The sequence below is a fragment of the Mirounga angustirostris genome, unplaced genomic scaffold (assembly GCF_029215605.1).
Source record: "Mirounga angustirostris isolate CCGP_5_RB_7025 unplaced genomic scaffold, mMirAng1.0.hap1 SCAF_6, whole genome shotgun sequence".
NCBI classification, from domain to species: Eukaryota; Metazoa; Chordata; class Mammalia; order Carnivora; family Phocidae; genus Mirounga; species Mirounga angustirostris.
Window position 1 is genome coordinate 72,021,650 of NW_026991714.1, and position 23,993 is coordinate 72,045,642.

Consider the following 23,993-nt stretch of genomic DNA (forward strand, 5'->3'; position numbering starts at 1 on the left):
AATTATCTCCTGAAAGGCAAGTACAAGGAACTTACTTGAAGGTGAGCTCCATTCCTTTTTAGGATGGGGCATGTTCTAGATCACTACAGTGTAACATTGTTGGCCAAGGAGATCTGGAGGGAAGACTTGTACCCAGAGAACGTGGCAGAGTTTGATATGGAATTTATAGTAAAGGTACTACACCACATTGGAGATGTCGTTTGAAATGCCTTTCATTTACCTGCTCTCATTTAACAAGATTTGGGGTTTCAGCTCCTATAAGAACTTTGTCTGCAATCCTACAGATTGCATAACTAGTAATGAAAATGTTATTTTAATTAAAATGTTTGAACTGTTCCAACTTACTCGATGACAGAAGAGCCTGTCAGCTGACTGGCACCATAAGTTTATTAATCATGTGGGTCCTCAGTCTTTTGTTTGTAGAAGCGTAGCCTCTTTCCAGGAGGTATGTTTTCATTGCATCTTTATTTAGAAATCGGGATTTTCTTATTAAGCCAATATGTGCATTATGTTATAGGATATCAGGCTGACATGATGAGTCATAACTTTCAGGTGGTATAAATGTTGAGCCCACTGAAATGATTAAAATTGCCTTGGAAATGATAAATATATAAATTAAGTAGTAAAAAAAAAATTGATAGAAAAGCTCCTATCTTTCTCATTATTCAAAACAACATACTCTCCAAAATAGTCTTATTACCCCAGGTGGTAAGTAATATATTTGTCTAAATGAATTTTTATGCAAGTTTTTATTGTGATATTTTCAAAAGTCTAAGTATGAATCTCTAGTAACAATATATAGGATCACAGACCAAGAGGTTCTGTTTCTGGAGATAAAATAAGGCAAGTGGCTTTAGTAATTTTAAAATTATCACCCATCTGGTGGTTTTCATCTTGAAGGCTGTTAAATGGAACCAAATAGTTTTACTCAGAAGTAAAAGAAAATGACACATTGTGACAACATAATACTAAAAACTAAGCCAGTAAGAGGGAGGTCAAGTTGGTTGATTCAGGACCCATGAAGAAACACAACGTTGCTCTTCTGTCATTTGGGAAGATGGTATTGCTTTTCCTTCAAGTGTTTCTTAATAAGTATTTTTTAAGTATTTTCTCTGTGTGTGTGTGTGTATATATATATATATATTTTTTTTTGATGTAGTGTTCCATGATTCATTGTTTATGTATAACATCCAGTGCTCCATGCAGAACGTGCCCTCAATACCCATCACCAGGCTAACCCATCCCCCTCCCTCTAGAACCCTCAGTTTGTTTCTCAGAGTTTTTTAGGGAAAAAAAAAAAAAGGATTGGCACTATCATTTGTATAGATCTGAGCAGGGCTCTATCCAGGGAAGAGGCCTCCATTTCCCTTGAAACCTTCTGAGCCATGTGTTCTTGTGAAATTGTCTAGTCCTTCCCTGTAATGGAATGAGCAGAGGTTTCAGACTCACCACCTCTACCACGTCTTCAGCCCCTCGCCAGTTTATAATTTTAAGCTAGTCAACATGACCTTTCCTCCACAGAATGGAGATAATAGCACCTACCTTAGAGGCTATCCTAAGGACAGGTTGAGAAAATTTATGTCTAATCATTTTGAAGACCCCATAGATGCTGAGTCAGAAATGCTCCTATTAATCTCACTGTTTGATGCACTGAGCATGCATTTATAGCAACTCACTCATTTAATCCTCAAGAGAAACTTCTGGGGTAGGTACTGTTTTATCTTCATGTTAATGATGAAGAAGGTAAGACAGAGATGCTCTCTGATTTGCTCAAAATCATGTAACTGGTACTTGAATAACTTTATAAAGAATAACTTGAATTTATGACTCTAATCCACTGCTCTTACATATGCTAGCACTGGTCAGTTGTAAGCATGATTTCTATGTTCTCTTAATATTTAATACTGGGCTCTTCTTTGGGCTATCTATGCCTAGAAGTTATAAAAGCAGAGGCTGAGTCTGTTGCCAGTAAGGGAGAAAAAAATGTGTGAAGGCCAGGTAAAAAGAAGTTTCCTTTTTTGTCTGTTTGTTTTAGATAAGGAAACAGAAAAATAGCTCCCATTCTTAAATGTGTGTGATCTAGTGCAGTGACCTTTGAAATTTAAGGACTATGAATCCTGAGTGAAAAAAAAATGGGCTTGGGCGCCTGGGTGGCTCAGATGGTTAAGCATCTGCCTTCAGCTCAGGTCATGATCCCAGCGTCCTGGGATTGAGTCCCGCATCAGGCTCCCTGCTCCTTGGGAGCCTGCTTCTCCCTCTGCCTCTCTCTCTCTCTCATGAATAAATAAAATCTTTAAAAAAAATGGGCTTGCACTTTTAATACAAGTTTAAAATAACTTATGTGTATTTATGTATGCTACTGTACAAATAAACTTTATAAAACAGAAAGATGGATGAAAAAAATGCATGTAAAGGTGGAATAAAAATATTTCTTTGGTACATTCTGATGAGTCTTACCACAAGACGTCTAAGGAGAGAGAATCCTAGGCAGGAGTGGTAAGCCCAAGACCCTCAGAGAACAATATGGCCCACCAGAAGTACTTGGTTATAAGAAGGGTTGGACAGTCATCTAAACACTGGGCCATCTCACAAGGAAATGTGGATTTCTATGATATTCTGGAAACTCAGAAGACCTGGCAACACTGGTTTGTGTTCCCACCCAATGGCCATTGACAGAAATTAGTCCCAGCTGGCCTCCACAGACAAACCCTGTGCTCCTTCACAGCCTCACCATCCCCATTGCCCCTTTGCACTCATTCACTCTTTCCTTTTGTCTTCTTGTCCCTGTAGACACTTGAGTGTAGAACCCCTGAATGAGAGAAGCAGAGCTCCTGTCCCTGCCCCACCATGATCTATAACCAGGGTCACTTTGAGCAATTCCATGTGAATGATTTCTTCAATTTACATGGAAAGTCAGCCCATCATTCTTTCAGTAAGACTCTTGGTGTGCTCGCTGGCCACTGATACCTCACTCAGTTTCTTTACTTGCTGGGAGATTGCAAAGAAAAGCAAAGGGATGAAAGTGAAATGCATCCCAATGCTTTGGAAGATAGATGTGGTAAAAAAATGGATGATTTATCTTTGGTCTTACTTGGCATAGTCAATCGCCTATAGCTCTGCTAGACAGCAATTCAAATTGTAATGAGGGGTTTTTCTATTTGATTGTGTAAAACAAATGTCCATTGAAATCTTCATGTAGGATATTAATAACTAGTTTGTCAGCTTAAATTGTCATAAAACAACGTACATATGGGGCGCTGGGGCGGCTCAGTCAGTTAAGCCACTGACTGGTGGTTTCGGCTCAGGTCATGATCTCAGGGTCATGTGGTTTAGCCCCATGTCCAGCTCCACGCTCAGAAGGGAGTCTGCTTGAGATTCTCTCCCTCCTTCCGTCTCACTACTGGAACACTATCTCTAAATAAATAAATAAATAAACTTTTAAAAATAAAATAATGTACACTGTATCACTGAACTATGCTATGGACAATATGAATTTAGTAACTTAAACTGTTTAACATTTAGTACACTCGCGGGGTCTCAGTGTTTAAAAAGGTGTGGTTCTGGGTGCCTGGGTGGCTCAGTTGGTTAAGTGACTGCTTTCGGCTCAGGTCATGATCCTGGAGTCCTGGGATCGAGTCCCGCATCGGGCTCCCTGCTCAGCAGGGAGTCTGCTTCTCCCTCTGACCCTCCCCCCTCTCATGTGCTCTCTCTCATTCTCTCTCTCTCAAATAAATAAATAAAATCTTTAAAAAAATTAAAAAATAAAAAAATAAATAAAAAGGTGTGGTTCTGGTGTCATCTGTATGTTAACTTCTCAACTTCCTTGCTTACAGAGTGAGTCCCAGAAAATATTTCTTTCCTGAGAGATTACTTGTCTGCAAATTCCTGTGGGTAAAGAGTTGCAGGGTGTTAAACAGGTGTGTTACTTTAATGGATAGTGTGGCGCAGGTTATTGTCTACGAAGTCAGTAAGGGTTTTCTGTGTGGTGACAGTTGTGTTTACCTATCACAGATTAATGAACTTGTCCCATGTTTGCTTCTCCCTCCTGTTATTTCAGATCAGCCTTGAGTGGAATTCGACAGAAGATGCTACGACAGTTTTATCTCTGGAAATGGTTAGCTTCAGGGATTATCCTCGCAGCCCTCTTCACAATCTGCTTCAGCCAGTATGATGATGGTAAGTCTGCTTCTAGTCTGACTTGGAGAGTTAGCTGGGGTTTCTGTTATTAAATGCAAAATGAAACACAACACTGAAATGAATAATGCTAATTTGTAGTTCATTTTTAAAGGTTAGTAGCTGTGTGAAATAACTTACCTTAGTTAAAATAATCCTACAAAAGTGGCATCTGGGTGCACCTCGTTTCTTAATAAGGATTGTGGTTCAGTAGAAAATCCAGAGCAAGTCCTCCCTTTGAACACTTACTCATTATCACTAAGTAAATGTGTGATTGCTATGGAAAACAACAACAACGTTCAATTCTATTTATTAACTCTTGAATAGACACAAGCAAGAGTTCAGATAAAGTTTGAGAATACAAAATATACCAAAATTTCCTCTGAGAAAAGATCTCTGAAGTGGTCAAAAGTAGATGCTTTAGGGGATTTTACTGTTAGCACTTTAAATGGGTATTATGTTATTTCATCCAGCACCATTTTATTTGGAAAGAAAAAAAAAAGGTAAAAGACTTGACATTAGAGTTTGTAACTTATTTCCTAACAGTAAATCAGGCACTTTAGAAAGAAATGTTAGTTATCAAGCTCCTAATGGACCATTTAACACATTCTATCTGCAGGGTCCTGAATGTGTGTGTCCTAGATATTTGAATATTAGAGGGATCTGTCTTTAAATGCCATGTAATAAGAGTTAGTGTGTGTATATATATATATATATACACAATACTTTAGGTTTAATAGAAGGAAGAAATGGACAAATGTGTCCATTCTAGAAAACTGAGTTTTGTTTTATTTTTCCTTTTCAGTGTTTTTACCCCACATTTGTTCAGTATTCGGGGCCACGGCTACAAGCAGGCAGACCCCCCCCCCCACCATTGCCCTGTTATCTGGTTGCACTTAGTGGCAGCAAAGAATGGAATTAAGATTATTTTTTATGCTTTGCTTAACTAAACTGAATGATCTGAAGATTGATGAATCGATCAGTCTTTATCCCAAACAATATTCAAACTGCACCCATATTAAGACATTCTTAGTCCTTCATAGTTAGAAAAATATGACTCTTTGGAGACTTGCAGAATAATTTGCAATAGCAACTATTTTCATAAAGTCAGTAGCCTAATTCCTTGAAAAGTGTTGCTAATTGGCACATTGCTTACTTTAAGTGTTTCTGAACTCAGTGTTCACATCGTTGCCATTTCTGGCTATTGCAAATCTCCATTCTAAAAAAAAAATAAGTGTCATAATAAATAAATAAGGTAACTGTGACTTTGAAGCAAAAATAAAAATCAATGAAACTTAGAAGAACATGGCTTTCTATTAAAAGGATGTATTTTAAATTTGCCCTAGGAATAGATGACAAATCTGTATTGATAGTTCTTTATGTCATAAGGCATTCTATTTTTATCCATATTTAGTATTCACATTGAGTGAGGAAGGATTCATTTTTCTCACATTAGACGGGCACATGCTCTGTACTTTTCAGCAATATAATTTAGGTTATCAGAGGAAATGACTCCTGGTTTAACCTGGAATGCTATAGATTGGTTCCCTTAATAAGCTCATTATAGCTCTTACTCTTTCTAAATGTGCTCACATAGCCTCCAAAATAAGATCAGGTAACTGCTGGCCCCCACGTAGTCTCCTTTCTGAAGCAGGGTGCAGCCTCACACCTGCCCCAGGCTTGCCTGCAGGAGGCCCGTCCCTGCAGGTCTGCACTGGGGATGGCCCCCTGCAGCCCTCCTGAGACTCCTGCTCAGCCTCCTCCTCCAGGGGACTCACTCAGTTCTCAGGAAGATGGAAGGGATTGGGGCTGTTAGAGAAGCATGAATTCTGTATAGTGTTTTGTAGACATCTCTTCCCTTTATGTGGTTTCTAGCATGTCTTCCATCCTTGGCCCCTCCCATCTACCTCCATGCTAATGTCTTAGTCTTTTCCTTAGGTATCCCCCACCCAGGTCTTCACTTCTCTCTGACCTCCCGCAACCAGGGACGCTGTGGCATCACTGTCATCCAGTTGTTCAGTGATGTGTGGCTGAAAATCGTTCTAATAGTTGCTATTTTTTACAATCTATATAAAATTGGGAGCCCACACTACGGAGTAAATCAGAACTCAGAAATGCGCCACTAACACACAAAATAGCACTAAACTGGAATATGCAGTAAGAATTTCTCGAAGCAATGTGTTTTTAACCCAAATGCTTGGGGATGCAGGTATATAAGATTAGATGGAAGGAAGACAATGGTGATGTCATGAACTTGATAGCAGTTTCCTCTGCTTTTCCTCTGCTTCTTTTTTTTCTTTTAGGCATACGGGAGTTATTCTGAAATAAAATATTCTACTATTAGCCAAATGTGTAGAACTGCTTCTAAGGAAAATATATAATTATTATTTAAAATATTTTATAACAAATTTTTTCACTTGAAAACTTTGGCTAAGTTTTGAGTCTTTTCATATTTTTCACTCAAATTGCTGGGGGAAGTTTCTAGATTCAGTAATAAAATTTGCAGATGACCTGTTCCATAGAGGACACTTCATTTGTTTGTTGACTACATCTAAGCAAGTATTAATAGTGTAAGTGAGATTGATTGTATTATATTAAATTTTTAAAATGAGAATTTAGCTAACTGATAGAAAATAAAAGAACATAATGCATCTTCAGTTAATGGCCTCTTTCTACCAATTGATAGCATTGGAGTTGATATTCTCGCTTATGATTTCATGCACTATGAGTCCTGACAAGTTTATTTGAATGGAAACATGTGCTCTGATCCCACATTGATTGTGGGATGTCTGGGGGCAGGGCGGATGGAGGGAGGCACCATTGAGAAGCAGAGGAAGCTGGGCCATCTGCTAAATTGTGTGTGGTGTGGGGGGAAAAGATCTATAAAAGATGTCTCTTGTTCTAACATGCTATTCACAGGGAGGTAAATAAGCAAAGTTGTGCACAGGGTTTGTTTGTTGATTTTGTGTTGATTTTGAGTTCATGAATGAATCCTAAAAGAGAGAGAGAGAGAAAGAGAGAGAGAGAGCAAGAATGGGACTATTATATATGGGTAATGGGTATGTTTTGTTTTATATTGTATGATTTCCTCTGCCTTTTCAAATTGTCCATATTAAATCGATATTACTGCCATAACCATACAGGGAAAATCTCTGTTTAAAAAACAAACTATAGGGGCGCCTGGGTGGCTCAGTCGTGAAGCGTCTGCCTTCGGCTCAGGTCATGATTCCAGGGTCCTGGGATCGAGCCCCGCATCGGGCTCCCTGCTCCTTGGGAGCCTGCTTCTCCCTCTCCCACTCCCCCTGCTTGTGTTCCCCTCTCTCGCTGTGTCTTTCTCTGTCAAATAAATAAAATCTTAAAACAAAAAACAAAAAACAAAAAAAACAAACTATAATCTGTAACATTATGACTAAGTTTAGAGTTAGAGGTGTTTTAGAAGGTATGTGTAATAATGGGGGGGTTGTCTGCCTGTCTGTCGAAGAGAGAAAGATTCACTAAGTGTGAGCACACTACGAAAGCCAGCTTGCGTTTTTTAAAGAAATTGTTCTCCCTGGCTGCTCAGGCATTTAGCTGGAAGCCAAACATCTTCTGCCTTGCCCTTGAGCTGTTATATAAATTAACACACACCTGCAATGTAAGAGAGCAGCTACATAAGCCCAACCACATGAAGGGGGGCCCCCTGAATAGGCCTGAGCCTGTTCCCCTATAAATAACACTCACTCTTGGAACTCACATTTGAAGTTTCGCATAGCATCTGGTATATGGCTAATGTTCAAGTAACTGTTGATCTTTGTTGCTATTATTACTTCTCATCACTTATAAATCATCATACTTTTTTTTAATAAACTTACATATTTATTTATAAAGAAGTACTTTGTGTCCCTGTGCATGTATACATCTTTTTTTTTTTTTTTTTTTTTTTTTTTTTTTATGTCTCTCTGAATTTACCAAACCCTTGAAGACGTTGTTAAATTACACTTCATTCTGGGAAGTATTAATGACTGTATTCTCTCCTTGGTGAGCTTCCTGGCTCACATGAAACAGGGGGAGGTTTGAGGAGTGTTTCCGGGTTCATTTTCATGCTTGCTGTTCTGTAATCTATGGAAGGTCAATGAAGGGATACACATGCCAGTCAGTTAAGAGTGTGACCGTCTAAAGTCTGAGGCCAAGACTAGAAACTTCGTTTTCATTAGTGACATTGGCTGATGCTAATTAATCTTAGAAGGGAATGGCCTATAAATTGCAATGCCGATAATAGAATTATAAGGAGCTTCTAACTATAAAATGAGCTGAAACACTTGGGTTTCCAAGCAAGGTCGGTCCCCGCTTGAAATGCCTTACAGAGAGGAGAGCTGGTTCAGTAAACGAACAGCTGTGCGAGAACGGTGGGATGGTCTCAATGGCTCCTAGTCCCAGGCTTTTCCAGACTGTCATGAGGGTGCTGTTGTAGCACCTTCCCTACCTCATGGGCTGCATGGGACCCTCACTGTCTCCCCAGGATCATGCTGGACATTGCTCAAAAATCCTGTATCTTTGGGGTAAATAGTAGTGCAATCAAAAGGAATGAGATCTTGCCATTTGCAACGACGTGGATGGAACTGGAGGGTATTGTGTTGAGTGAAATAAGTCAAACAGAGAAAGACATGTATCATATGATCTCACTGATATGAGGAATTCTTAATTGCAGGAAACAAACTGAGGGTTGCTGGAGTCAGGGGTGGGGTGGGAGGGTTGGGGTGACTGGGTGATAGACACTGGGGAGGGTTTGTGCTCTGGTAAGCGCTGTGAATTGTGCAAGACTGTTGAATCTCAGATCTGTACCTCTGAAACAAATAATGCAATATATGTTAAGAAAAAAAAAAGAAGAAGAAGAAGGTGGTGGGAGGGGAAGAATGAAGCGGGGGAAATCGGAGGGGTAGACGAACCATGAGAGACGATGGACTCTGAAAAACAAACAGGGTTCTAGAGGCGAGGGGGGTGGGAGGATGGGTTAGCCTGGTGGTGGGTATTGAGGAGGGCACATTCTGCATGGAGCACTGGGTGTTATGCACAAACAATGAATCATGGAACACTTCATCTAAAACTAATGATGTAATGTATGGGGAATAACATAAGAATAAAAAAAAAAGCAAGTAAGAATAATAAAAAAATAAATTAATTAAAAAAAAATCCTGTATCCTTTGCATATGCTGTTTCTAAGTGTAATGCATGTGATCTTCTTCCTGACAACATTATCTTTCTCTGGACATAGTGTCATGGAAGTTTCTCTTGAGTGTCATTCAATTATAATCAAATTAAAGATGATTATTGAAGACTGTAAGTAACTTTCCATGAGCTATGCTGTCTGTGAAGCATCTTCATCCCTCATTTAAATTTGATTTCTTAAGGCACCGTTCTTTTTTTTTTTTAAGATTTTATTTATGTATTTGAGACAGAGAGAATGAGAGAGAGAGAGCACATGAGAGGGGGGAGGGTCAGAGGCAGAAGCAGGCTCCCTGCCGAGCAGGGAGCCCGATGCGGGACTCGATCCAGGGACTCCAGGATCATGACCTGAGCCGAAGGCAGTCGCTTAACCAACTGAGCCACCCAGGCGCCCCATTAAGGCACCGTTCTTAGAAAGTGAGCAAATATGTGTGCACACACACATATCTACCTGTATACATAAATAATACACATTTTAAACAAAAATAAAACCCTAGCATGTATTGTTATGCAAGTTTTTAGCTTAATATGTTATAAACATCTTTTTTGTTTGCGCCTGTAATTTATTCCATCTGACAGAGTCTATTTTTGTTCTGAGACAAAAGCTTAGCTGTTACCACTCTTAGGTTATACCCACACCTGCATTTCTTGTCTCCACTTTTCTGGTGGTGAGTAATCACGTGGATCCTTGTTAAACACTTCCCCCCGCCCCCGAGGACTTTGTTTTAGAGTAAAGGTTTGAAAATATATACCTTTTTATGTAGTTTGTTTCAGCAAGAGTTGTCCAGTAAGCAAGTTCACATAAAAACCCTAAGCTCTAACCTTGTGCCTAGAAGGATTACTTCTGTGGCTTTTGTATACTCTAGTAATCGGCTCACTTAAAGTCCATCTGTATACTCTGAAAGGCCAGAGAGCTAAAGAGCTGGGTGGGGGGTGGGGGATCTCTGATAAACAGAAGACCACTTATTGAACTTAGAAGATTCTGTCTGCTCATCTGTGCATCTTTGCTTTCTCCCTCTCTATCTCTAATACACACGTTATTTCCAAGATAGCTTGGAATAGCTAAGTACTGATACTTCAGATGCCCCATTTGTCCTGTGAGGATAGGGAAAAGAAAGGAAAGGTCTAATTTAGTGCCCAAGCCCTGCAGACAAAACTAATGGTAAGTGGTAAGGTGGATGCTTCCCTGTGGGGCTCTAACAACCTGAAAAACTGGAACCCATTGAAAAATAAAATACTCATATCCTAATTTCATGAAATGCATGAAAGGCAGAACTCATTTTAAACATCCTTAATAGACATTGAGATTGAGCAAAATTGTCATCATCATCCTGCACGGCTCCGAGTCAGCAGTGATGCATACAGCTCATGATAGAGCGGCTCTTCTTAGCTGGGTCTTTTCCTGTTGAATCTCGGTATCTGTTACCAGCACTTCTCCACCAATTCCCTTAAGCTCTGCAATTGGCTTTTTCTCACAACTCTACTAAAACTGTACTCTCTAAAGCCTCCAATGACCACTTTCTTGGACAAATCCTACAATTTTCTAGCATTTCAGCAAGCAGCCCTATTGATCCACCCTCCTTCCAACTTTGTTTTTCTCAGAGGTTCTTTGTACTGACTTTTTCTGATTGTGTACATATCAGCCTCCTCCATCTTCCTGGTAAATATTCTCTCTCTTCCTTTTTTGTGATTTTGAAAGTGTCCCAATCTTGTTTGTATTTCCATAAGGAAAAATATATTGTTTAATAAATTGATTTCGATATTTTTTGACAGTGTGGTCATTTTCTACCCCACTTCCCTTGCACAGAGTATTCATCTCCCTTCACACCCTCTGTACATATGGTCACATTGGCTGTGGTCCACATATTTGGATTCACTTATTTAGTTAGCATTTTATTGCATATCAACTCTAGAAAAGACAGTAGGGCATCAAAAACGAGGCAGTCTCAGGGTGTCTGGCTCAGTCATTAAGCATCTGCCTTCGGCTCAGGTCATGATCTCAGGGTCCTGGTATCGAGCTCCACGTCAGGCTCCCTGCTCAGTGGAGAGTCTGCTTCTCTTCCTCTCTCTGCCCTTCCCTCTGCCCCTGCCCCTCTCAAATAAATAAATAAAATCTTTTAAAAATCGAGGCAGTCTCTTCATCCAAGTATAATAATGACAGAGATAGTCAATGTACAATGTGATATATATACTAATAGAATTATGTGCAGTGTCTGTGTTTTGGGAGGATACCAATGGAAGATTTGCTGAAGATTTTGGGGTAGACATAGTAAGAAACTGTTTGCAGGACAGATTTTGAGTTTCCAAGTTAAGAAACTTAAGGACCATAGGTAATTTCAGAAAACAGTGTAGAACACTGAGTTGATGTTCTGGTTTTCAGATGTGTACAGGTTATCGCTGCACAACACCGAGGATTGTGAGTGTTGTTTCATGACCTCATTCAGGAAATGTTAGGTGTTAATGTATCTGAAGGTAACAAAACAACATGTGATTGCTTGTGATCATTATCTATCCTGGGCTTATCTATGAGCTCCTCCCCTTCATGGAACTCCAGCTGACCACATCCACGGTCTCTGTTTTTTGGAGGGGGCGTGTGTGTGTGAGAGAGAGACAGACAGACAGACAGATGGAAAGAGACAGAACCAGAGACAGAGGAAGGGAGAGATACCCCTGAAAACTATATCTCAGTTGTTTGTAGTGCTCAGATTTTGCAATTGATTGTATTCCATACCTTCTTAGACACTATTCAGAAGTGTTGCTACATATTTATATACACATCATTCCTGAATATTCAACAGGTTTTTTGAAATCTTTGAAATAAAAAAAATTATTTTATGTGTGAACATCTCCTAACAATAACCACTAATGTTTATTTAGCATTTACTAACCAAGCCTCCATGTACATTGTATTTTTAGTTTAATTTTCATGAGAACTCCATGACGGATTTGATACTAACAACCATGTAGCATTTCTCTGCTATCCTGCCCCTGCCAGGTCAGCGACACGGACAGGTGAACTTGCTGTCCCAGTGTGGTATAACTAGGAGGTGACAAAGCCCAAACCAGACCTTTACCTCAGCTCCGCGTGCAGTCACCATCCGCTGGGCTATTTTATTATGACATCAGAATCTAATCTTCCCCTCCAGATTTTACTCAAATTCTGCTTATTCCTTGATCCTAACTCATTCATTATTCTTTAATGTTGTTACTAATGGTACTCAATCCAAAATTAAACATGGAGGGGTTAGTCAACGGGTATAAACTTGAAGGTACAGAGAATAAGTTCTGGAGATCTACATACAGTAGATGGTGATGATCGTTACTAATGCTGCAATGCGTACTTGAGATTCGCTGAGAGAGTAGATACTGAGCGGTCTCACCACAGCAAAATAAATTCATGCATCAATCCATAAATACACAGCCACATAAATACATAAGATAACTATGTGGATGATGGCTGTGTTAATTGGGTTGATTTTGCTAGTCACTTTGCAATGTGTAAGTATCCAGACACCGCTTTGTGCACCTTATGTAGGTATAATTTTTGTCAATTATACCTCAATCAAGCTGAAAAAATAACATTTCTCTTCCCCGTTATATTCCAACATATCATACAACGTTTGTTTTATGTTGAGATTATAAATTGCCGAAGACAGAGACTGTCTCATTTACTTTCCTCAGCCCTTGACAGAATAACCCAATTAGAAGTTATTGAAATAAATAAGCATTGAAATTAAAAAAATATTAGAGAGATGAAATGTCTCCTTTAACAATGTAGGGCAAGTTGGTGAGGTTCGAGAATAGCAACTAGAGTTCAAACAACAATTCAGAAACATACTTAGCATTTGATTTATATGGCATTGCTCAACATTGACACAGGGACAAAAACAATCAATAAATACCCGTGGTAGGGAGATGTTGCACATAGCTAGGTTCTTTTCTGTTTGTTTTTGTTTTTTGCATCCTGTTGGGAAAACAGTTTAGGTAAACTGTATGAGTATATATGTCATTTTTGAGAGATTCAGCTGACATTTTCCCTATCATAGTGTGTCACTGAACAAAGTCCGTGGAAAACTCAAACTGAACCCATCCTTCCTTCTTGTGTGCTTCCCACCTTTCTTTTCTATGATTCTTAGCTGCTCTTCTGGGTATTTGTTCCCAACGTTGGCAGATCACACGGTGGCTTTGATTCCTGGATCAGTAGCCCAGCTCATGTAACTAATATTTCCTGCTTGTGTAAGACCTTCTACTGTCCCTCAGGGCCACTCAATTAGACTGTTCAGTGATGACTGTCCAGCTACTCTGAGTTTATTAAGTGTCTCTGTTGAACACTTGGAATACTGATGAGCACTCCTCAGACCGAGCCTGAGACTGGGTGTGAAAACAGCCATGCGAGAGTGTCGCCGTCCACACTGCATGGGGCTGTATCCAGCATTGGGCCACGGCTGGTCTGTTGAGTACAGGGAATGCACTTCTGATGATATCCCTGCAGAGAAAAGAACACAGCATTTAAAAGAAATATTAATAATGCATTATACGCAATATTTCATTCATTCATCTATTCAGGTAGAGCGAGCATATGCAACCTATTATATGCACATCAGATTTCTAATAATTGCAGCTAAGTGATCTCTTTTTTTTTTTAATTTTTAAATTTTTTTTTTTTTTTTTATTCATGAAAGTCAGAGAGAGAGAGAGAGAGGCAGAGGCAGAGGGAGAGAAGCAGGCTCCCCGCCTAGCAGGGAGCCCGATGCGGGACTCGATCCCAGGACCCCGGGATCATGACCTGAGCCGAAGGCAGACGCTTAACCATCTGAGCCACCCAGGCGCCCCAGCTAAGTGATTTCTGAGTGCCAGGTGCCTTATCCATACTACACACTCTACTCACATTGCTTATTTACATATAATGCACATGATATGTATATATGTATATGTACTTTTAAATAGGATGGCAGTGCTATGGAAAAATAGAATCTCTGGGAAGAACCAGATTTCCAGGAGAGCAAGAAAAAAAAAAAAAAGGAATGTTCAGCAAAGTATATATTCTCTTATTCAATGTATTTAATCTTCACTAAAATCCCATGAGATAAATTCTATTATTATTCCTATTTTCCAGATGAGGAAATTGAAGCTTTACAGATAGCAAGCTGTCTTGGGTCAGATCATGGGTCTCCTACATCTAAGGGCCATGATCCTACTTCCGGCAGCACGGCTCAAGCTGGCACAGTCTTAACTACTATATTTTGTAGCCTTAAGACAGAGTGCTGCAGGACTCAAGAAAGTTGGATCCATTGAAACTTGGAGAATCATGGCACCATGATCAATCCCTATTGTCCATTTATTCAATATATATGTATTAACATCTCCGTTGTGCCAGCTTCTTGCTAAGTTCTGGAGATGCAAATATCAATAAGGTACATTTTTTGACCTCATGAATGCTACATCCTAGTTCATACAAAACACCAGTACAAGGAACAAACATATCACAAGTATAAATCAGTATACTGTAGGTTGTAAAGGGCGGGAGTTAAAAGGATGGTATTCTTTGAAGTGTGTCAAAGTCTGTGTTGGCTGTAATTAGTCCTAAAAGGTTTTTAGTATGAGATAGTTTTGAGTTACTTGGAAAATGAGTGACAAGCTGCATTGGATTCAAACCTGATACATTATGCCTCGTGTGTGCAGTCCTAGCAGAGGGGAACATGGGGGGATTAACAGATGATACCCATTGGTGGTATGTGGAGATGGAAGATTATCTATGGCAGAGTGGTTGAAGCATGAGCTTGGGAGTCAGAGAGACCTTTTTCAACTCGTGGCACAATCTCCGTATGCATTTTGATGAGTGATGTAACAACCTCACTCAGACTCAGATCTCCATCCGCTAAACAAGGGTAATGGCAACCCAGATTAGACTGCTGTAGGATTAACTGATGTTACGCATGTGAACTGCTTACTATGCTTTCCAGCATATGGGCAGCACTTAATACATGCACTTTGGTATATTGTGATAATTACTATATTTTCAAATTAAAGTAAGGTAGACTACATGTTTCCTCATCATTATTCAGTACTTATTTAGATTCCCTTTGTCTGAAAACATTTACACACACACACACGATCATCTGCTACATCTTCAATGGACTGCACCTTCTTTAGAAAGATCATATACCTTCTGTATACTTCTTTCTGGGTACTATACTTCTCTGTAGGCTTTTCTGCTCCTCGAGCTTGTGAATTTCTCAGCTGCACTTATTACGGCATCTGCCATAGAAGAGAAACTCCGTAAGCATTGGGTTATCTGTACCCTTTCCATATTTTTCTCTTATTTTCTCTACCTCTTTCAACTATGTCAATGTTGATTAGTTTCTTTTTATATACAGGAACTTCCTTTAGTTCCTTCTTCCTACTCTTTCTTCACTCACGTGAGATGGTGCTCTTACCACTTTCTTCTTTGCATTTTGTTTCCTACATTCACCCAACCTTCTCTTCCATCCTTATTTGTTCTCTTTCCTGCTTCTTTGTCTTCTCTCTCTCCCTCCCTCTCACTCTCCCTACACCCCCCCCACCCCTGCAACATTTGGTCTACTGTTATTAGTTTTCTCCCTCCCTTTAGATAATTTAAATTCCAGAAAATACAACAAGCACTTTCTTGGCTTCAGTCACTTCATGTATCTAACAGTTTGGCCTACATTAAAAAAGTAATCTTAACTGGACTTTCAATCTCATTTGTTGCCAAAAGGAATTAGGATAGCATTTTAAAGAAAAAGAAAAACAAATTACCAGAGCACACACACACTACAGTACCTCTAAAGTTTCCTTCTACTTTCAGATGAGTGCCTTAGAGGAGATGCCATCAGATTTCATTTCCAATGATAATGAAGTTTGAAAACATTTTCCATCTAATCTCTAAATTTGTAAGATTTAAATTCAAACTAGGACCTTTGCCAAATAGCATTTGTGAAATTATCAATTCCATGGGAGTTTATATAAATATGTAAAGTGAGATATATTCTTAAAAAAACAAAACCCACCCGCAGGACTACTGGCCAGTGACCCACCGATACTAGACCGAAGCCCGTGCAGGCTGTTGGCACTGGTCCCTGAGAGCTTCCCAGCTCCATCCCACCTGACAGCAGAAGTCCCTTTTCTCAGCTGGTTTCAACTTGGCTTTGGGAGCAGATCTCCACAAGTGTAGTGTTTGAAGACAATCATGATGTATTTCTGTTTGTCGTATAATATTAACTGCTTCATTCCATAGCATACACAAAAAAGACACAGAGAAACTAACTTACATAATCAAATCATATGAAAATCAGCTTCTATTTACTGAAAAGTCTTCCAAGAGTTTTCCAAGGGCTGTGCTTATGCTGATGATACAGAAGACATCATAAAAACAGCCTTTTTATTTTTTTAAGATTTTATTCTTTCATGCGAGTGAGAAAGAGAACACAAGCTGGGGGAGAGGCAGAGGGAGGAACAGACTCCCCACTGAGCAGGGAGCCTGATGTGGGACTTGATCCCAGGACCCCGAGATCATGACCTGAGCCGAAGGCAGACATTTAGCCAACTGAGCCACCCAGGTGCCCCTTAAAAGCAGCCTTGCAAAGAAACTTTTTAATTCTGGATTTTCTACTACCCCGATCCCATCACTAGAGATTACTGCAAGGAACAACTGGCCAATGATGGCATTGCTGGTAAGAATAACTAGAAACTGGGGTGCCTGGGTGCCTCCATGGGTGAAGTATCCAACTCTTGGTTTTGTGATCTCGGGGTCATGGGATCAAGCCCCTGCCCCATCAGGCTCTGCGGAGAGTCTGCTTGAAGATTCTTTCCCTCTGCCCCTCCTGGCACACATTCTTTCTCCGTCTCTCAAATAAATAAATTAGTTTTAAAAAAGGAAAAACTAGAAACTTATGAGAAAGCACTTCAAAAACAGAAGAGGTTCGATAACATCCCCCCAAGACAGGGAAGTGTCAAATAGCAGTACTCATTGTTGACCTGGCACATTGCAGTGTGAAATGAAGTACTGCAATTTAAGATTGCTGACGTGTTTTGGTAGAGTAAACAAATAATGAATAGATTTTTTTTAAAAAAGTCAATGACTTAGAATATGAAAAACATAATAGGCTTTGGAGACAACTAAATCTCATTCAAAATTTTATGCTTATGTGATTCCTACACCTTATCTTATTTCTTTAATTTTTTTTTTCTTAGTTCAAGTTTAACAGAAACAACACAAGATCAAGAAAGGCTGGCCTCCCCAGCCCCTGCAGGAAAGGCCCGTCCTGTCCCATACCACATCTGCACTGAGTCTAAAGTCTTTGTTTTAAGATGTTAGTACCAAAGAGATTTTTCATGGCTGCCCATGGCATCCTGGCCCTAAAATGGCCCAGTGTTCACTTCTGCTTAGAGAAATAATCTTTGCTCTTTTGGAGAGTGAGCTTGATGGCATCACTGCCAGGCTTTCCCATGCTTGTCAGTAAACTTAACTAGTCTGAGTCTCATCCACAGAGTGGCCAACAGGGTGGTCTTCACAGCGATCTGCCAAAGGATTTCTTTATCATCAATGATAAAGATGCACAAGATGCCTTCATCAACCTTTAAGACTCCATAGTCCTGAGCAATGGTACACTTGGGATGTGATACCAAGGGAACGTTCACGGGTCCCGGGCCTCCTCCTTTCTTCGATGTTGATCCAGACCAGGTGACAGAAATGAGAATCCACAGAAGCACCAATCACTTGACACTTGAGTTTCTTAAATTCTTCTGCCCTGTTGCTGGAAGCATTCATCTGTATGGGGCACACAAAATGAAGTCAAGAGGTTAAAAGAGCATAGTATATATTCCTTTGTAGTCCAAGAGGCTAATGTCTTTGAATGGGGCCATATGGCATAACAGCCTTGGCTTTGAAGTTGGGGGCAGGATGCCCAATTTTGGCATTTCCTGAAGACATCTTTCTATTGACAGATCTGAGACAGAGCACACCAAAGACCAGTCAGGAAGAAGACATCTACAACCATATTTGAAATGCAATTTTTTGGAACTATACCAAATTACAAATAAATATTGCTCTAACAGGGGAAAAAAGTCTGTATAGATACATACATACATACATACATACATAATCCACTTTCTTTAATGAAAGATGTATAGGAGCAAGTGAATTTCAAAAGTACGCACAAAGGGAAAATTATATTCTAAGTTTAGAGAATCTCAAAATAGATTCTCTTGGGCGCCTGGGTGGCTCAGTTGGTTAAGCGACTGCCTTCGGCTCAGGTCATGATCCTGGAGTCCCGGGATCGAGTCCCGCATCGGGCTCCCTGCTCGGCGTGGAGTCTGCTTCTCCCTCTGACCCACCCACCTCTCATGCTCTCTCTCTCTCATTCTCTCTGTCTCAAATAAATAAATAAAATCTTTAAAAAAAAAAAGACTCTCTTCTCTTAATGCTGTATGTATGAAGTTTGGCAACACATTTATTTGAATATATTAGCAAATTATACTGATCAATTGGATTCTATTGCAGAATTTCATTATATAAACCTAGAAAAAAAAGGAAATATCTTTGCTGGTACTTCTGGAATATGTTTCTTAAGTATGTAGTTAACATTCTTTCAGGTTTGAGATTTAGAAATCATTTCGAACAAGTTTGATATAAAAAGTTATTTGAAAAGATGCTCTTAAATTAAAAAAAAAACATGTCAGCATAGGTTTATCAAATTTTATCACCATTCCTTCACATTGGAATGTTACAGCAGATATTTACAAGGAATAAACTTGGGTCAAAGTCTCTTTAGGAAAGACTGATACTTTTATAGAAAATATATTTTGGGTATTTATTGCCACATATGCATTTTTGGCTTTTTGTTTAGTTTTAGTGGATTTTTTTTGAGTATAAGAAAATAAGAATATGTGAAATGAACTGCTACCTCTAAGCTGAACCATTATGATTATTCTGGTTTAGGATATAATCATCATTGCTTCAGTCAGAGAAATGAATTTTCTATGAATCACTGCATCTCTGCTAGTGAATATTTTTGTCTATAATTCATTAAATATCTGCCATTGCCTATGTAATATACTGGAGGTACTAATCACCTTAGTTACTATTCATTTATTTAATTATTCATTCAACACACTTTTATAGGATTGCTACTATATGCCAGGTACTATAAAAGGTGTTGGGGGCAAGGAGTTTATTCCCGATGGAGGGAATAATATGTAAGTCCCCATGATCAGAAGTAAATGCAGTATGATGAAGAGTCTGAATAAGGCCAGTGTAAATCAAATGCTAATGAAACTGAGGAGATATGCAGGGACCAAGGTTTGTTGATGGTAACAGTGATAAATTTAGTTTTAATTATAAGTGAAGCCATTGGAGTTTTAAAAGCAGGAGCAGTAGTGGGAGGGAAGGTGTGACGACATGATCCCATTTGTTCCAAGACAGATCACTAGATGTAGTGAGAAAAATGGATTCTCATAGGGACTGATAGAGAAAAATAACACGATAGCTAAGATGCACACCTGTGGCATAGTCCAAGCAGGAGAAGGTGGTGGTTTAAACCACGAGGGGGTAGGGTTGGCTGGGGAAGGAAACTAGATATAGAGACTGGTGGAGAGGCTGGGGAAAAAAAAAAAATATATATATATATATAATATATATATTATATATATAATATGTAATATATAATATATATAATATATAAGATATATATATATAATATATATATATAATACACACACACACACACACAAACACACAATGTGTGGTTTATTAAAAACCAGGAGGGAAGGGAATAAGGGAGACAAAGCTGGCGTAAGTAGTCCCAAGAGCAGGGCCATTCACTGACACAGAAACCTTAAAAGGACCACAGTTAGAAGGGAGATCATGAGTTTAGTTGTGGGCAAATTCAGTCTGAAAGAGAAAACAGTTGATTCATTGTGATGTTAAATTTTTATGACAAAAATAGTAATCCTCAATGCTTTGCTATGATTTTTACCAATGTGGTAAAAAAATTATCAATTTTTACAATTATTCTGATTTCATTTTTTGTTGAAAGAAGAATATGTTTAATTTTAATGACTTTCTGGATCCTTTACTCAGTGTTATATACAATTTAATGAATTGCTTTTCTTTATAGGAATGTCCAATATACAATTGGTAAGGTAACAACTATATATTAAATATTTAATTGGTAAGATAACAATTGTATATTGGGTATTCTTACAAAAAATAATAAACATAATTTTCCCTCAAGAAAGAAAAGGACATGGATATTTTGTGTTTAATTTGTTAAAATAATCATTTAAAGTCAAAATGATAGAGAAATAAGGGATCCTAGAATGCAGAATTTTTCTCTAAAAATTTAGAGTTTTTAAGCCTTTTACTTCCCTTTTAGTATTATAAAATGAACAAACTTAGATTCTGCTTCAAGAAATACCTTTTAACTCTTAACTTTTGACCAAATAAGATTTGAAGAATCTAGGACCAAAGAATATATGTAATCATCCTCATAGACTCATTCTTTGAAGTCATGTTTGTCTGAATTTCTATACATTGTATTACAAACTATGGAAATTGAAAACAATTTTAAATTTTGTGGAGGCTGCATTATATAAAACAAAAATTGAATTTATAATTTATTAATAATGCATATATATGCAAATTTTTGAAATTCAGTGTACGGGAAATGAGCATGCATTATTTTCCACACCCATGTGTAACTCAATATGAAAATATCAAATATGTCTATTAATTTTGAAAGATTAAAAGTAATATTCCCTAGCAGTATTTGTCCTCCTCAAGGGACCTGAGGGATGAAGGACAGCAGGCCTTCTGTTATAGGGATACAAGTATGAAGAATGGAAGCTGGATGCCATCCTAATTCCATTAGTCGTCTCATTTTCCGCTTTTTCTCTACTGTTCTTGTCTGGGTAAATTTTTACTTGAGAACAATAGGATTTTAATTATTATTAAATGCCCATACTGAAGGTAACCAAATATACTCTGGGTATATTAACACTATGCAGAGATTCCTGGGACAGATTTCTTTCCCCACAGTACAAATTTGAGTTTTGAAAGAATAATCTTTTTTATAAATCTGTCAGTTATTTGGTAGACAGTAGCCTCCTTTTCTGAACATACTCATTAGATTATAATCAAAATATAAGGGTGAAATGCATAGTTTCTCACTGAATTTGGTGCCCCAGCCTAGTCTCATAAATGTATGTCTAAAACATATGGTCACGAGAAGCTGAAAATAATTCTTTTTTGTGTGTGTGTGAGAGACCCTGAATCCCCAGAGTTTAAGTAGCTCTATTGTGTTTTGCAAGTTACAAAATGTGACACAGAGGGAGGAATGAAGTAGTCCCCCTACTTCCATGAAGAACTAGAGTGACATCAGGATATTAAGCACTTCTATGAATAAAATGTCAATTTTTAAAAACTTTAAGTTCAATTAAGTTAACGTATAGCACACTATTAGTTTCAGGGGTAGAATTTAGTGATTCATCAGTTGCATATAACAGCCAGTGCTCATTCCATCACATGCTCTCCTTAATGTCCATCACCCAGTTACCCCATCCCCCCACCCACCTCCCCTCCAGCAACCCTCAGTTTGTTTCCTAGAGTTCAGCATCTCTTATGGTTTGCTTGCGTCTCTGTTTTTATCTTATTTTTCCTTCCCTCCCTCTATGTTCATCTGTTCTGTTTCTTAAGTTCCACATATGAGCGAAATCATATGGTATTTGTCTTTCTCTGAGTGAGTTATTTCACTTAGCATAATACCCTCTAGTTCTATCCACATCATTGCAAATGGCAAGATTTCCTTCATTTTGATGGCTGAGTAATATTCCATTGTGTATGCATGTGCGCGTGTGCGCGCGCATATATATATATATATATATATATATATATCACATTTTCTTTATCCATTCATCTGTCATTGGACATCTGGGCTCTTTCCATAGTTTGGCTACTGTGGACATTGCTGCTATAAACATCGGGTGCCTCTTTGAATCACATTTGTATCCTTTGGATAAATACCTAATAGTGCAATTCCTGGGTCATAGGGTAGCTCTGTTTTTAACTTTTTGAGGAACCCCCATACTGTTTTCCAGAGTGGCTGCACCAGCTTGCATTCCCACCAACAGTATAAGAGGGTTCCCCTTGCTCCACATCCTTACCAACATCTGTTGTTTCCTGAATTGTTAGTTTTAACCATTCTGACAGGTGAGAGGTGATACGTAATTGTGGTTTTGATTTATATTTCCCTGATGATGACTGATATTGAGCATTTTTTCATATGTCTGTTAGCCAACTGGATGTCTTCTTTGGAGAAATGTCTGTTCATGTCTTCTGCCCATTTCTTGACTGGATTTTTTTGTTTGCTTGTTTTTTGGGTGTTGAGTTTGATAAGTTCTTTATAGATTTTGGATACTAGCCCTTTATCAGATAAGTCATTTGCAGACATCTTCTCCCATAAGATATTACTTTGATGCTTGAAGAGTTGCAAATTTGGGAACACTCTGACAGAGTCTCAGCATGGACAATGACAGTGAGGCACAGTGCTTCCTGACAATCATAGGACTGAGGTGATCCCCTCAAGTGACTTTGAGAGCAGAGGAACAATAACTAAGACCACTTATATAAGACTATTTTGCCAAGGGGATACCCAGAATTGACAAGACTAAGATTTGAGAGGAAGTAAGCTGAATGATCTTGAAAAAATCACTTCCCCTATCTGGGAAATGGTTTCCTCATCTGTTACATGAACAGATTAATTGAAAAATAAGTCTTTAGTAGGAGATTTTTGTAATAAACTAGTTAGTCAAATTGACCTGGATATTATCCATGTAGTAGATCCTCATCTGCTTCAGATGTTCAAAAAAATTTAACCTCTTCTGTCCATGGTGTTGAATAAAATGAGCTAAATATGCCCTGAAACTTGATTGTTTTATACCATAGTTATTGAATTCATGACATACACCAGATAATTTATTATCCCCCTTGGGATAAAAACAGTAATAGCTCCTCAAAGATTCCACATCCTAATTTCCAGAACCTATGAGTATATTATGTTACATGGCAAAGAACAATTAAGATTTCAGGTAAAATTAAGTTAGCTAATCATCTGACTTTAAAATATTATGCTGGATTATGCTGGATTGTCCAGGGGACCCAATGTAATCATTAGAGTTGTTAAAAGTGGAAAACTGAAGCATTTTAATTCTGTGTGGGAGGGAAATATGAGTGTGGAAGAAGTGAGAGTGATGTGGTATGAGAAGAAATTATCTGGCTGTTACTACCTCTAAGGAGGGAGGAAGGACCATTAGCCAAGAGAAGTGGACAGCTTCTAGAACCTAGGAAAGACAAGGAAGTGAATTTTGCTAAAGACCCTAGGAAAAGAACATAGACCTGTCCACACCTTGATTTTAGGCCAATGAAACTATGTCTTACAGAATTGTTGTTCTGAGCCGCATAGTCTGAGTGGCTTGTTACAACAACCATAGAAAACTAACACATCTCTTAAAGATTTTACAGCATAGTTAGGGGCACAGACAAGAAAACTCATAAAGCTGTCAAAGTGGCATTCACACAATATTATGGGAAAGCAAAATCTCAG

General features: G+C 38.6%; 1 protein-coding gene and 1 pseudogene across 8 annotated transcripts in view; one reads left to right on the plus strand and one right to left on the minus strand.

The window, feature by feature from the left end:
- Positions 1 to 4,085: 4,085 nt before the first annotated feature.
- PCDH15 (protocadherin related 15) overlaps positions 4,086 to 23,993 on the plus strand; it is a 794,976-nt gene continuing 775,068 nt past the window's right edge. For all 8 annotated transcript variants that reach the window (XM_045877695.2, XM_045877694.2, XM_045877690.2 and 5 more), the window contains exon 1: positions 4,086 to 4,176. In XM_045877695.2, the coding sequence (XP_045733651.1) occupies positions 4,086 to 4,176 (91 nt within the window). The remainder of the gene's footprint in view (positions 4,177 to 23,993) is intronic.
- LOC123846357 (peroxiredoxin-1-like) lies at positions 17,769 to 18,325 on the minus strand (annotated as a pseudogene).